This window comes from Urocitellus parryii, chromosome 4 (assembly GCF_045843805.1).
Source record: "Urocitellus parryii isolate mUroPar1 chromosome 4, mUroPar1.hap1, whole genome shotgun sequence".
In the NCBI taxonomy this organism is placed as follows: domain Eukaryota; kingdom Metazoa; phylum Chordata; class Mammalia; order Rodentia; family Sciuridae; genus Urocitellus; species Urocitellus parryii.
The window spans coordinates 43,898,339-43,913,372 of NC_135534.1; the positions used below are offsets into that span (position 1 = coordinate 43,898,339).

Sequence of the window (15,034 nt, forward strand, 5' to 3'; positions counted from 1 at the left end):
AGGACATGGATGGCTAGCTACCTCCCCTCCCTGCCCCATGTGCACACATCGCCTCACTGCCGTGCTGGCCTGGGCCACCTGCAGACAGCAGCACACTCGCTCAGGGATGCTGGAGTCCAGAACAGGCCTTTACCATTTGTGGTACTTGCAGTTGAGCAGCCCATTGAAGATCTCGCCCAGAGAGCTGACGTGATGCAGGTTGTCCAGGATGATGACGAGGGGCATGTCCACAGCATTGTTCTCACTGTTGCACTGATCGGCAAGGTTGGACAGGTACTGCCGCAGTTCCTATAGAGATCCGGAACGCAGAGGAAAGCAAGCTGGTGAATGGCTGTGCAAGCTCAGGACCTCATTTACCCAGGCCAGTGCAGGCAGAAGCCCCTCTCCCACCCTAGTGAACTCACTCTGAGCACCTGTCTGCTACAGGGCATCAGGGGATGCCAGGTGGCCAGGGGGTGAGCAAAGTACACACAGAAGAGCTGTACACACAGAAGCCTTGGGTCCATCAGTGCTGCAGAGGCCCAGCCACACATGGGAGGATACTGATCAGTGCTATGGCCGACCCAATGAGCAGCACAGGGGAAGACAATCTACAAGCATGGGGGATCCTGGAAGGCCTTGTAGAGGGCTCAGGCTTTGAACTAAACCCTGAAGAAGGGGTGGGATATTGGCACAGCTGGGATCGGAACTGCAGCCCAGTGAGCCTTGGGTACGGAATGCCTCTGGCTGGCAGGGGGAAGACGGTGAGGTGGTGAGGTAAGGATACCCTAGAGAACCCAGAATGGCTGCCTGATAACATTATCATCACAATAGCTGGTACCCCTTGGGGCAGACATGAGATCTAGTAGCTCAATAACCCCATTAGGCAGGTACTGTGATGAGGCAGGTCAGTCAGGTAGCTCGCCTGAGACTTCACCAGGGTAAGGTGTGGGGAGGGCTCAGACTCAGGTGCCTAACCCAGTGTCTCCACCACAATAGCCTGTCCTAGATGCTGGTCTAGCTCAGCAGGGTGACTTTCTTCTACCTCCTACAAGCACATAGCCAGACCAGGTCTCCCTTTCAAGTTAAATGGGGTTTTGCTGGCAGTAGAAAAAGCTCAACATTTTACTAGTTCTTGCAGCCCCTCTTCTTCTCATGTTTTTGACCTCAGGCACCTGTCAAGAAGAGGGCTCCTGGCTTCTGAGATTCAGAGCCCTCAGCCCTGCAGCATGCTGTGTACCAAGAGGGCCCCGCCCAGGGGAGGGGAAGTGAGAGCTGAAACCCAGCCTGGGCTTGCTCCCCAGTTACCTGCTGCAGGGCCTTCCTTCTCTAATTCACACAGAAGGCTTCCCTTTCTTTTGTCTTGTCCTTATACTGAAATCACTTGGGGAACTTAAGAATGGGAAGGCCCAGATTTCCTGGGCCTGCACAACCTGGTCACTTAGGAAAGCATGAGGTCTAGGGCTCTGTGTTTTTAAGCATACCAAGTGGTCATAAGGCAGGGGAGCCATTTCTGATTCATCTTTGATTCTCTGGCCCTTTTGCAACAGGGCAGCCAGAATGAGCAATCCATCACTGCATGAACTAAAGGACAGGTCTGAGAAAGCCTTTCACAGCCCTTGCCTGGGATTAGGTCAGACTCCTTCCACACAGGTTCCCATTGCTCTCTATGGAGTGGGAAGGAGTATATTTGCTGCCCACAGGGCTCAAGAATCTGGCACTTCAACTTGAGCTCAAGTTCCACTATTTAGTACCATCCGAGTGGTCTCAGGCACACGATGAGTCTGCCTTAAGCTTCTGTTCCCTCCTCTGTAACATGGGGACGGTGACAACCACTCCCTTGAAGGTATTACTGTGAGGAGGAAGAGTCTGCTCATGGGGCAAGCAGTCCATAAATGTGTGCAGTTGTTTATTATCATTACTGGTGTTACTGTAGTTTTCCCACAAAAGGTTTTATTTTGGAAAAACAATATCACATAGTAGGCTCATGATAAATTTTTGGTGAACCAACCTGGGTGTTTCTGGGGCAATTTTGAGAACTGCTACCACTGAGGATCAGAAGTGAATGGGATCGACTCACCCAACAGGGAGCCTCTGCCTGGAAGGACCAGAGTCAGAGGCTTCCCTTCTGCCAGTCCCAGTCTACCTACCCCATTCTGCCCTCTTTCCTCCTCATGAAGCTGGTGGTATCATGAGTTCTGAAAGGGCCTCAAATGCAGCAGGCTCAGAATGACCTCCTCACCTTGCTGGACTTATGGTCCACATTAAAGGTGGCGATGACCCCATCGGTCAATTCCCGTCCCTCTCGAAGCACCACATACTCCGACAGCCGGTTGGCCAGGTAGGTTTTCCCGGTGCCACTGGGGCCAGAGAGAATGATCCTCCGGTGCTCTGTGAGCAGGGAGACGTAGCGCTGCAGGATGGGCTTGGGGATCAGGGACTCAAACACCAAGGAGTCCAGGCTGTTTTCTGCGAGTCCTGCATTTGAGAGAAGAGAAGCTTGTAGGAAGGGTAATGTTCTGTGCTTTCGGAAACGTGATGTGATCCCTTTTCTTGGCAGCCCACTCATCTGAGACTTCTGCTCCCCCAGATGTACTAGGAACTCACAGGACACTGCTGCTGCCCAAGGAAGTCACCTCCCTATTCAACAGCACCTTGTGCTTCTGGCTCCCATCTTGGCTGACTTTCCCAGCTTTAGACTTGACCTTAATATCTAGGCCCTCAGTCCTCATCTGTCCTCTGTGGTGCTGAGACTCCAGGCTCTGCTGACCTGTCTGGATCTGCTGTATCTACAGCATCTGCCCAAGTTACACCTGAGTCTCCTCCACCTGTGTCTGCCATATCCTTGGGGTTGCTTCTCCCTGCTGCCCTCTCCTGCCTATCACCACTGCCACCCACAGATGGATATAGCATGAAGGCCTCAGCATTTTTATCATGAAAATAAGGAACAATGCAAGGTGGGGCTAATGGATTTTGGAATGTGAATACCAGCCTACCTGGGCAGAAATCTGCATCTGAGAACCCTGATCCCCAATGATAAGCCGGAACTGATCTTTCCCCTTGGCTTTCTGGGACAACTTCATTAACCGGGGAAGTTGGCTTTAATGTTTCATGATACCATCCCCAAGAAAAGATCCACCAGTCAGGAAACCAGTATATGTAAGTGAAAAAGTAAACTGAAGGGAATTTATTTTGTTTTATAATGGCATGTCCTTGCATGTAATTACTCACTAAGCAGACACCCCTAATTCGTTTATATGCTGGTTTCTAATCTTCCCCCAACCAGGGGTAACCTCCGGAAGCAACGACTGCTCCAGAATGACCAAGATGAAGGTCCCCAAATGCCTATCTGCTGGGGACAGGCCTAAGATCCTCCTACCACTGAGCTCAATACAGCTTACACTGGCTCAAGCCTCGATGTGTGTGGGTAGAGCCTTTAGTCCAAATTTAATAATAGTGACAATAAAAGAAACAATAACAACAGGAAAATATCACTCAAACACTTTCTGTATATATATGTTGCTTTTTTGTTCTTCTGCAGTAAAACACACAAGCAGCGATTATCTTGCAGACACAGTCACTTTGGAATATGCCAAGTCACACCCCCTTCCCCTGATACCACTCCAAGTGAGAATGCCTGGCAGCCCGGGCGAAAGGCAAGACGCAGAGGACAGAAAGGCTCTTCTGAGAGGGTTCTTGTCATGGACAGTTATTGTTTTGGTGTGCCTGGCATCTCTTCTTGCTTCTCTGTACAAGAATTCTTTCTCACAGTCCAGGCATGATGGCACATACCTGCAATCCCAGCAACTCAGGAGGCCAAGGTTCTCCAGGTTCAGCAACATGCATAAAACCTCATCTCAAAATATAGAATAAAAAGGACCAGGGATGCTGGATTCAAGTCCTAGTGCCACAAATTTTTTTAAAAAAATCTTTCTCATAGGGAGCTTAACTCATTCCAGGTGGTTCAAGTGGAGTTCATTCATCCCTCTGTCCCCCCAAAAGGGTAGGCTTGTAACTGGGTTGGACCAAAGCTTCACCCTATCATAATGATTGACTCAGTGACGGATATTTAACTTATGGAGAGCCAGAGTTTAGTCCTAGACATTTTCTGTTACACTTCCAAAAATGTTTCTTTCCTTTTGGTTCCTATGCTAGAAAGATGAATCAAAGTTATCAGGGGCTATTTCATCAACCATGTACAGACAGCTAAACAAAAGCAATCAGTGATGAACCACATAGAGGCAGGTCTGGTCCTGGGGACACTGAGTATCTAGATCCAGCTGTGCCTGAGGCATAACCCTGAATTTCCCAGGTATCTGAATTTATACATTCCCTTTTATGCTACAGCTACTTTTGCGTTGGTTTCTGTCACTTGTAGTTCAAGGCACAATAGGGAATTGCACTTATCAGCAAGGCTAGGTGAGGCCTAAGCAACCATGCACCACTTGTCTCTAGCAGAGGTGGATCTGGATTCCTGCTAGTGGGGAATGTTGGGGTGCTTTTGGAGAAAATACTTACTAGAAAATAAAACTTTTATGAAACTACTACAAAATTGTAGTGTTGAATCTACAGTAGAGATTAGTGCCTTTTGGGGAAGTAAGACATGCTGCGAGTGAAAGATAGGCCTTGTACAGGGCTTATCAGAGTCTACTTATTGTGTGGTTCATGGAACACAGAAATAAATAAGTTTTGCAGGCAAATAAATTTGGAAAAGATTGGACTATACAAACTTCCTCTCTTCCAATCCACAGAAACGAGTAACACATGCTATACCACTGAGCTACACGCTGGACTTTTTATTTTGAAATGGGTTCTGGTCAAGTTGCAGGCTAAACTCCTGCCTCAGCCTCCTAAGTAGCTGAGATTGTGTGTGTACACCACTGTGGCTGTCTAAACAGGCTTTTTACTAACAGGAAATAGGACATTAAAAGACAGATCTTTAGTGGACTGATGTCCTTCTGTCCTCAGTCCCCAAACTCAAGTGGGAATAACATTGAGGTTTTCTAGATTTATTTGACTGTGAAATTTTTTATGAACCCATGAAGAACTTTGGAGCCAAGTTCAGTGGAACACACTTGGCCTGGGGCTTAACAATTCTGGGTGATGAGGCATCGGAAGCTGTAGCAGCACCAGGCGTGGGCAAGAGTTTCACAGTTCATCAGGATGCTCAGAGCGACTGCCCTGCAGCCTACGGCACATGGTGGTTTCTGTAGAATGGGATCACATCCAAGGCTTGCTGGCAAGAGTCCTTCACTGCTATTGGCCAGGCGCCACTTCAATGGGGTTATTAAGATTCTATCACCTTAGAGTCATGCGGCTAATGAGATCTTTTGATACATAATTTCAGCAATAAACTAAAATGATTTGTTTCCGATGGTGGTTGAAAAAGCCAGACTATTCAACTTGCTTAGGTAAGACTAATTGTGGCCGAAGAAAAGAACGAAATGAGCAACCACCCATATACGTGTGCTCAAACAAAACCATGGCCAAGATTTCTCACACCGTCATAAAATTCAGATGCAATTCTTGAAAACTCCAATCTCTGCAATGGGCTCCATTACCTTTGACCGTCACAGAGATGGTGGTGTTCTCTCCCACCAGGTAGCCACAGGGAAGGAGCTCTGGGGTCTCAGAAGTGCTGCTCCGCTGGATTTCCCCAATGCTGTAGCCAAGAACACTGTCCGAATTCAGCCCTAGCTGGCTCACAGGGTCAACGTGAATGATGTATTCCTGGAGAAAACAAAACAGACCCCATCACAGATGGCGAAAATCTACCTGTGACCCATGCTTTCGTTGGGTGATTTAACGGTCATTCCTTCTTCTTTCTCAGATGACGACTGAGTTGAAATTGGGCTGTGGAATGAGGACGAGAAGAGGTGACTCTATGGGGACAATGCCCTCGTATCACAGGCCTCTTAAAATACAAATTTATTTGGTTAGGGGTTGGGGAAAGAAATCAGACCCCTCAAGACACTGTGAATGTTTAGTCTGGAGGAACGAAGCACAGAAAGGCTGAATTGCTCTTCCTAAGTCCAGCTGAAGTCTCAAAGGTATCAGGGCTGTGATGGTGCTGGGAAATTCATGCCAAAGTAATTCTGACAGGAAATCTCTTCACCAACCCCTCCGGTTGCCTAGTGTGAAGACCAGGCCGATAACAAAGAGGGTAAATAAAACCTAGGGCAAAACAAAAACAAACAAAAAAAACAAACCAGCCATGAAGTTTTGAAAAGCAGAATGTGTGTTTAATTTGAAGTGTTTCCTTGTAGGTGACCAATAGGATTTAGGTCAATGAATGTGGAACTCAGGCCCATGGGCTGGGGTGGCCACAAAATGGCTGAGCTGAGTCCCAGGAAACAGCCTCCAGGACTCACCTTTCCTCCTGAGCCCACACTGCTGCTTTCTACCCAAGGACGATGCCTACTCTACAGCAGAGGTAAGGTTTTGTTTGGGGTGGGTGAATTTGCCTGTCCTAAGCCACTCAGGTCTCTTGCTGGATCACACTTCCACAGACTGGCTTGCAAGATGGGGAACAATCTTTGATCAAAGAAAAGAATTCTCTGCTAGGGAGTGATATTGGCCAAATTATATTGTTGTATTGTGTGCATATACAAATATGTAATTATAAAGCCCATCAATATGTACAACTGTAATGCACCAATTAAAAAAAAATGGGGGAAAAGAAAATAAGAACAGAATTTTCTCTGTGTGAAGCCACCTGAGTCTAGATGCTACAAAGAAACAATGGTCTACTAGTTGAGTCAGATGTGGAAATCAGAATAACTGACTAGACCATTGGTCCAGTTCTAGATCCATGGCTTTAGGAAGGTGCTATGGCCTAAGAAGCCTCACCCTTCTAACCTTAAATGGGAATAAAGGGCTTGGCATGGTATCTGACACAGACAACATATTACTACCAAAGGGATAGGACCAACGAATATTGATGGCTGTCGATTTACTTCAGGACAACAGAAAAAAGGGCTTGAAAGCTTCTTTCCAGTCACCTATGTTCAAGGGTTCCCCTTGGTACTCATTAGCTACTTCCCCTGTGGCAAACACCCAGTCCAGTGATAATTGACAGCAACAGAAAAGTGACTTGCCAACATCCTTGAAGCTGGCCTTCAATCAGATGTCCCTGCCATTTGCAGCACAAATCAAAAACTCTGAAGCATTGGCATAGGAATCTAATGGGCAAGTCAAACCCAACCCCTTTAAGTAACAGGTGGAAATGGTATCTCATCCTAGCCACAGATCAAGTATTCCAGAGCATATTTAATAGGGCAATTCTCAGGTAAAAAGAGAATTCAGACATGAGCAGTTTGCCATAAGAGGATCAAATCACTGCACAAATGATGCTCACCACCTGGCCAGTCACTGCCAAAGGCAGATGAAAAGAGTTTCACCAACCACCGATCTGCACTTACCATAGCCCTTCCATTCCCTGGACAGCCAGGGATCAAGTCCCAGCAATGTAAGGATGTGGAGTGGGGCCAGGCTGGAGAAATGGCCAAGTTAAGGATGGGGCCTCCCTTTCCCTCCCCAAGCCCAGGTCCCTGTGCCAGGCACACTGCCATAGCTACCTTCTTGCCACACTTACTTTGAACAGCCGTCTAACCACCCCATCGAGCACATCCCACTTCGTCTTGCCACTAACTCCAATGCAGCCAATAAGAAAGTGGTGTGGTCTGGAGTCCTAAGGGTAAGGAAATGTAGGCAGGTGAAAAACAAGTGGATCTTTTCTGACACTGTTCAGCTGAGGACTTAGATTGCCCCATAACTCCACCAATGTCTGAGAGGGGGAGTAATCGTCCTATGTGTTTCGATGCCAGGCATAACTTACATTGAATTCAACAGCCTCAAAACCCTTCCCTGCTCCACTGTTAAAATTGCAATGGGTAAGATAAAAATCTCCTCTCTGGAGTCTGGAGCCTCCTGCTAAGTGCACACCTTGTACAACAAGTGGATCACACATCCCTTGCCTAGAATCCCCTCCCACCTCCTGTCTGTCATCTCTGCCTTTTCAAACCTTGGGAACTCACCTCTTCCAGGAACCCTTCAGCAATCCACCACCTGGCTCAAAGCACCAAAGGTTCAGGACATAACATATATAATAACATATTCTGTACTTGCTTATATTCAATTTTAGCTATTTCTGTCTTATTATTTTTAAAATCAACTTTGTTTCCTTGCTAGATCTTAGAACTTGTTCAAGACAAAATGTACTTCTATTTTCTCTTTTCTTATTTTTTGATTTTTAATAACATTACTTTTCTTATTAAAAGGAAAACATGCTCAATTCAGAAAACTCAAACTCTGGGAATATGGCCAAAAAAAAATCTACTTCTTTTGCATCTATACCCACAGGGGCTAACAAATCACATTGATTAAAGAAAAACTGATAGAACATTCCATTCTGTTGGGTTTTTAATTATCTCACATGCTCACAACAACAGTTAGGAGAGGGATGGTGTGGGTGGAGGGGAGGGAGCAGCTGGCAGTCAAGCAAAATAGCAGAGAAAAGAGCCCCAGTCTTGCTGAGATGACCTGACCCCATTCACCACTTGCCTGTGGCCTCAAATAAGTGATGTGTGAGTCTTGGTTTCTCAGCTGTAAGATGGATAATAACCCCTGGTTAGCCAACCTCACCTGATGCGTAGTGATCCAGAAGGAAATAACTATTGACAGTGACTTGTGAACTGGAAAAATTAAACGCTCTCTGTTCCCATTGAGGATCACTAGAAGACATTATGTTTGCAGGACTCTCTGCAATTCCTATAGGAATACTATAAGGATGAAGTTCTCTCTTGGTGACTGTAATTCCACTAGCCGGGTTCTGCAAATGGACCTCTTTGATGTATCTTTCTAGGTCACATGATACTAACACCCCTGGAAGCTCCAAAATTCAGGACTTAATCCAACTCAGCGAGGATTATGAGCCAACCATGAAGTGGAAACCCTGGCAAAGCAGTCTGCCTGCAGATATTTTGTTTAGAAGGTCACAGAAGGTTCTCTAGCTCTCTAAAACTGTATAGAAGAACATTTTGGCTAGAAATGCTAAGAAGTAAAAATTTAAAAATTCAAAGGGACTTGCAATGGTGAGTCATGAGGCCTTTTCCCACTCACTTAGGCCAAGGTCATTCAGAGAGCAGCACTGGAATTTAATTACAAATATGCAACTCTTATTGTCAGCCTCCACCTGCACCCACTTCTCTGGCAGCAGTGTAGACTCTAGTATGGAAACTGTACTCAGAAAACAGGATGCTCCACCAGCTCCACGCTCAGCTACCTCTCTGTCTGCCTCTCTGTCTGCAGGCTCTGATGAGAGAAAACTAAGTGTTTCTGGCCAGTGGATTCCAGTTAACTTATCTCCATACCTTACGTGCTAAATGTGCTGAGTTGTACTGGAAGTGCTTTGGGAATACATTAAACTCAGAATAGACATTTCTGCGGATGTTAGTGTTTAGTTAATTACAGGAAAGTGCAGTGCGGGACTGTCCTTAGTACACTTCGTTAGTACAAACATGGGGGAGGGAAGTGCCATTCGCTCACCTTCATGGGGTCAGGGGGCTACTGGGGTGGTGGCTACAGTAGTCTCCACTTATTTGAGATCTTGCTTTCTGTTTTCAGTTACTTGCGGTCCACCCAGTATATTGTTATAATTGTTCTATTTTGATAATAGTTATTGTCAGTATCTTAAAGGGCCTAATGTATACATTAAACTTTTTCCTAGATTTGTATATCTAGGAAAAAAACTAATGCCTCTAGGGTTCAGTACTATCTGCCGTTTCGGGCACCAGCTGGGGTCTTGGACCGTCTCCCTCATGGATAAGGGGGGACTACTGTATAAAGAAAAGCGTTAGTACTATTTCCAAATCACCTTAGGCTAGGAAGTGAGACAGTTCCACAATTAGTCACTAAGCTAGGTAGTTCTACCTGGGGAAGGAACAGGCAGAGCAGGGAAAGGGATCCAACTAACCTCCTTCCACTTCATTTCCTCCTGAAAGCTGACAACTATCTTAACATGCCTGCCTCCTTCCTTCCGAGCCGAGCATTCACCAGTGTCATCCAGCAACAAGTCTGCGAATGGAAAACATCAACAGCCTTAGGCACATGGGGATAGCAAAGCTGGCTTCCTGACACCCCCGCTGCCTGTTGGCACAGCAGCGGGATAAACCAGGTGTCGGGGTGCAGGGGAAGTAGGGTGAGGGAGGGGGTGGGGAGGGGGCAGAATGGAGAATGCAACCACAGAAACCAGCGGTGGACCAACCAAGGAACCAGCAGGCTGATGGTGCATCTTGCCAAATGGAGGTGCGGGGAGAAACTGAACCACAACGACAGCAGCAGCAGCATCATGGATAAAAAATAAAAGCATCAGCCTCAATATGCTCACAAGGAGGACCTAGGTCATGTTCACTGATGATGCGCCAGCTGGAACCATCCGGAAGGCAGGAAGACCATGGGCCAAGCCATCACCCCACTGGGGCCTGCTGCTGTGGGGGTGTGTCTGTAGCACTCAGCCTCTTAAAATGAATCAAATAGCTCAGCATGGTGGGCAAGGGGGTCTGAGCTCACGGCTGGGACAATTGGGGGCGCTGGAGCAAAGCATGAGAGCACTCTAATGGCTGGGTTCATGTTGGTAGCAGACGCACACCCAGACACACACACACACCCCAAGTTCACACACGCCTGTTGCCTCTCCATTTGATCTGTTGACTTGCTTATCTTGGGGCACCTGCTTGGAGACCAGAGCGCCAGCTGCAGGTCCAGGCCTGCCCCCAGCTCTGAGAGCCACTCACCCAGGCTGGTTGACTCAGTGAGGTTCAGGCTGTGCTGGGAGAGGCCCATGGACTGCCTTGGGGAGGCCGAGATGGACACCTGGGAGGGGGCCCGGCTACAGCCACTGCCTTGAGACTCTGACTTCAGCCGGTCGTTCTCAGCTTTCAGCTTCTCTATTTCACTCTGTGAAGAGTAAGGGAGAATTGCACTCATTAGGAGGATGCCATGAGAACAAGCCTTTTCTAGAAAAAGGATCTGGAAGTTCCTGCAGGAACCCAGTGGAGAGCCTAGACAAGGTAGGTAACACCCTCAGGTAATGCCACCCTTCACTATATACATACAACATATCTGGCAGGGCAGGCTCCATCATTGCAGAGAACTGGCCTTTGAGAAGAAGCACTCAGAAACTTGACTTTCCCACAGTCTGCTGCTTGGGTGTTCAGTGAAAAAGAATTGTCATCTAAGAGGTTTGGGTCACTCTGGGTTTGACAGGTTTCTTTACTGTGGGACTTGTCAAGGTCTTTAATGAGCTGCTGTGCTTTATGAGTCTGAGAAGGGCACATGACGTGCAGCATTTCCCAACACACTTGATTAGGGCATTCTTCTTTCATAGAGCTTCTCATGGAACAAATGTTTCAGGGAACCAACTTTGGGAAATGCTGCTCTCCACTGAGGTTCCATTCAGTATACCCACAGGAATCTTTCATTTCATAACTACTTTACAAAAACAAAGATCCAAATGTCTTTCTACCTTGGCAGATGATGGGAATGCCTGCAAGAACCAACCTACACTGATTCCGGGAGGGCACTAACTTCCAGCTGCAGGACCTGACAGGCTGAACCTTGGAGGAAGGGTTCAATTGGGATGTGTAGAAGGATATTCCCAGTGGAGGGAATGGTGTGGAACAGCAACTCCCAGGGTTTGTTGAGGAAACCATTCATGGCTCCATCTGGCCTTTGAGTGGAGGATGAAAAGTGGAATGGGGAGGGTGTGGGTTAAGAGTAAAAAGGGGCCCATAGAAGGCCTTAAGTCCCAAAGGAGACTGCAAGAAGCAGCAGGAGAGCCACTGAAATTCTTCTGCATAAAGGGGCATAATTGTTCTTATTCTTATTTCTTTAAGAAAACTGAGCAATATGTGGAAGTGACTGAAAAGAGAAAGGGGCTAGGAAAGCAGAGGGTGGCTACCAGATTCCGATGTAGCCCTCAGGGCTTGGCAGAGAGCAGCCTCCTGGAGCTCCTTCCTAGTCAACCCTGGGCCCAGTCCACCCTTCTGGACCCTCACCTGCATCCTGTTCATGGCCTCCCGGAGCTGGTCAAGCTGGTGGGCAGAGCTGAGCGCTTCTAGGCGGATGTCCGTGAGCTTCATCTCCTTGTCTCTCAGCTCATTTCGGAGCTGCATGACCGTCTCGGCTTCACTATCCATGCACTCCGAAATTCTAGGGAAAGGGGGAATGTCACTAATAGAAGCAATTCTGAATCCAGCTCCTTTTAGTCCCCTACTGACTAGTGGCCCACATCAATCATCAAGTTTGTTCAGTAGTAACTCTGCACGACTACCTTCCTGGTGCTTCTTAAAGGTGACAATACCAAGAGCACCTAAAATTTACAGATTTTATTACTTTCTACAATATTTCTTTGCAGAGCTCTGGCAATCAGAATGGCTCAGGTGCACCTGCCAGCAAAAATCCCAATAACTGAGGCATAAGCAGGAGCTGGTAAAGGGAATAGCAACCCTGGGCATTTGAACACTCCTCAGTGTGTACATGGCTGGGACCCCCTAATGACACCATGCAGCCTCTGAATTCTAAACTCAGAGAATTGAGGCCAACTATCTGTTTTCAAGATGAGAGAACTCCAAGGTTAAACAGCCGAGGGGTTATTTTTATTGGCCAAAAAAAGGGGGAAGAAACCTAAAGATATGGGAAGAAGCTCATCTTATCTCATTCTAGAGAGATCAACCTCCATCACCCCCACATACTTCAGGCAAAAGATCAGCTTCGGGGAATTAGTGACTAGAGTGGACGTGGGGGCTTTCCATCGGAAAGCCAAGCAACAGCGTGGCTAGTTATCTTCCAGTCCTGGATGTATATCAAGTTAAAGTGACTGTGGGACCTTGCTGAGAGCCTTTTTATTTAAAAAAGGCTAGGCTGGACTGCTTACTTGGTTAGGTTTGTCTTCAGATTCCTGGCAGGTTTGTACAAAGCAGGAGACCATAAAAGTTGTGATGACTTGCAATGTTCAGAAAAGATAGTTTTATTAAAACAGAAAAATAAGTTCCATGAATTCCAAACATCACAGGATCTGGGGTACTGAGTGATCCAGGACAGAAGGCTTTGACACTTTTTGAATTGAAGATGGGGTGGGGTGGGGACTGTCAACACCCTCCCCAAGTTCAAAAAGCTACAGAGCTGAAGCTGACTGTGTGTGAAAAGGGAAGGGACAGGGAACACGCAGCCTCTGTTCTGTGGCAGGGAGCTTCTGAGCTTGTGAGCCTGCTCGCCAAGACCCGAGTGCTGGATTTGGGGCCAAACAAAACCTAACCTGTAAAACTGGTTGAAGGGGTGGAAATTTTAATCACCCCAGGAAAATTATTTATAAAACTTTTAAAAGAGATGTCATTGTATTTTGGGGCACAGAAGGAGCCAGAAGAAAAATTTAACACTTGAACAGCTGAACCATTCTGGTGCTGTTTTCTTGACCTGCACCTAAACTGTTTTGATTTGAGAGAGGCAAAGAAAGTAAAACCACCTCTTGGTTTTAAAAGTGAGCAACCAAGGAAGCTTCTTGGCTTCTAAATCTTGAAAAAATGCAAGGAACTTGTAAAAATGTTATTAGTGCCATTCCATATCTATGAGAAACTTAAAGCAAACAGATTGGGGGCTAAAAGGGTTGGAGTGATAGAAATGCCTTTAGAATTCAGAACATCCCTTCCACCCAGCTCTCCGAGCTTTGAATAGTCTGTGGTTTTCAAGTTGAACTTTTTGCTTTTTGGTTAATTCAGGTTTGCAGGGGGAGCTTATAAAAACTGGTTGTTTCTTGAGAGGACCATAGTTTCATGGTTTAAACACAGTCAAGTCTGAAAAAAATTCCACTGTGATACTCTGGTCTTAGCCAAACCATGCCCTGCACTGATACTGAGGTCTCCCCTTCATGGTGGAGAACAGTCTGTGCTGGTTTTCATTGTGCCAGACGGGTCCCCCCAGCGCTCCACAGCCAGGCTCCCTCGAGCCTCCTCCATGTCATCTGTATTTTTTCCCCAGAAAGCTCTCTCAGCAAGAAAGATGACATTTCCTTGGCACCCGCTTTGTGGATTATGTCATATGGATTACTTTGCAAAGCTTAGCCAATCAGCGACTTCATAAGAGTGCCATAGGTCTGGGTACCTGTTTGCTTCAAAACCCCCCAAAATCATATATTAATGAGATCTGGAGGTGGGGGGCTTTGGGAGATCATCCATGAGGGTCACAAGAGTGAGGCCCAGCGATGGCATTCATGGCTTTATCAGAAGGAAGACAGACCAAGTGAGCGAGCTTGCATCACTGCACCAGATGCCTTCTGCCCTGCCATGACCCACAAGAAGGTCCTTACCAGATGCTGAGCAGTAGCCGGCACCACGTGCAAGGATTGTAAGTTGAAGAAACTCCTACTCCTTATACATTACCCAGTGATGTAATACCCGTTTTAGTGATAGGAAATAGTCTAAGACAAAAGGGAAGCAAACTAAAATGAAGAAAACTTGTGTTGGGAGCACAAGGTTTCTCCAAAATCAGCCAGCTTTCAGAAGCACACAATGCTGGGGCCGTGGGAGAGGATGCCTCATGATACAGTTGCTGTTGAAAACAAGTTCCTCTGCACCAGCCCCAACCAGGTTTTAGTGCCTATCCCTACTGTCTGAGACAGTCTCCCTTCTCCCTTGGTTCCTTCCCCAACTAGATTAATGCTAGCTTATTCTGTACTTGGATACTGGCTCCTGTGGGACTCCAGTTACTCTAGTGTCTGATACTGTTTCATTCACTTCATATATTACTAATTCCATGAAGAGGTTCTAAAATAACATCCATTTTGAAAATGGGGAGGGTAAGCCATAGAGATTAACATGTCCAAGGTCACACTAAGGATAACAGAGTCAGGATCAAACTCAACACGTCCTCTTAACTCTACAATGCATGCTCCTGAACTGCACCCAGCGGCTCCGAGTACATCCTTGTCCATTTTGTGGACCACTTACTCAATCAACCTGGTGGAGGCTTTTTCAGTCTCTAACCCGTTATTCTGGCAGAT

The 15,034-nt window shown here is 46.8% G+C and overlaps 1 protein-coding gene across 1 annotated transcript in view; it reads right to left on the reverse strand.

The window, feature by feature from the left end:
- Positions 1 to 15,034, reverse strand: part of Nav2 (neuron navigator 2) — a 271,097-nt gene that overhangs the window by 15,526 nt on the left and 240,537 nt on the right. The window contains exons 28-34 of the mRNA XM_026405279.2: positions 12,036 to 12,189; positions 10,773 to 10,935; positions 9,953 to 10,053; positions 7,574 to 7,669; positions 5,541 to 5,709; positions 2,222 to 2,457; positions 134 to 288 (exon numbers count right to left, since the gene is read on the reverse strand). Coding sequence (XP_026261064.2) covers positions 134 to 288; positions 2,222 to 2,457; positions 5,541 to 5,709; positions 7,574 to 7,669; positions 9,953 to 10,053; positions 10,773 to 10,935; positions 12,036 to 12,189 — 1,074 coding nt within the window. The remainder of the gene's footprint in view (positions 1 to 133; positions 289 to 2,221; positions 2,458 to 5,540; positions 5,710 to 7,573; positions 7,670 to 9,952; positions 10,054 to 10,772; positions 10,936 to 12,035; positions 12,190 to 15,034) is intronic.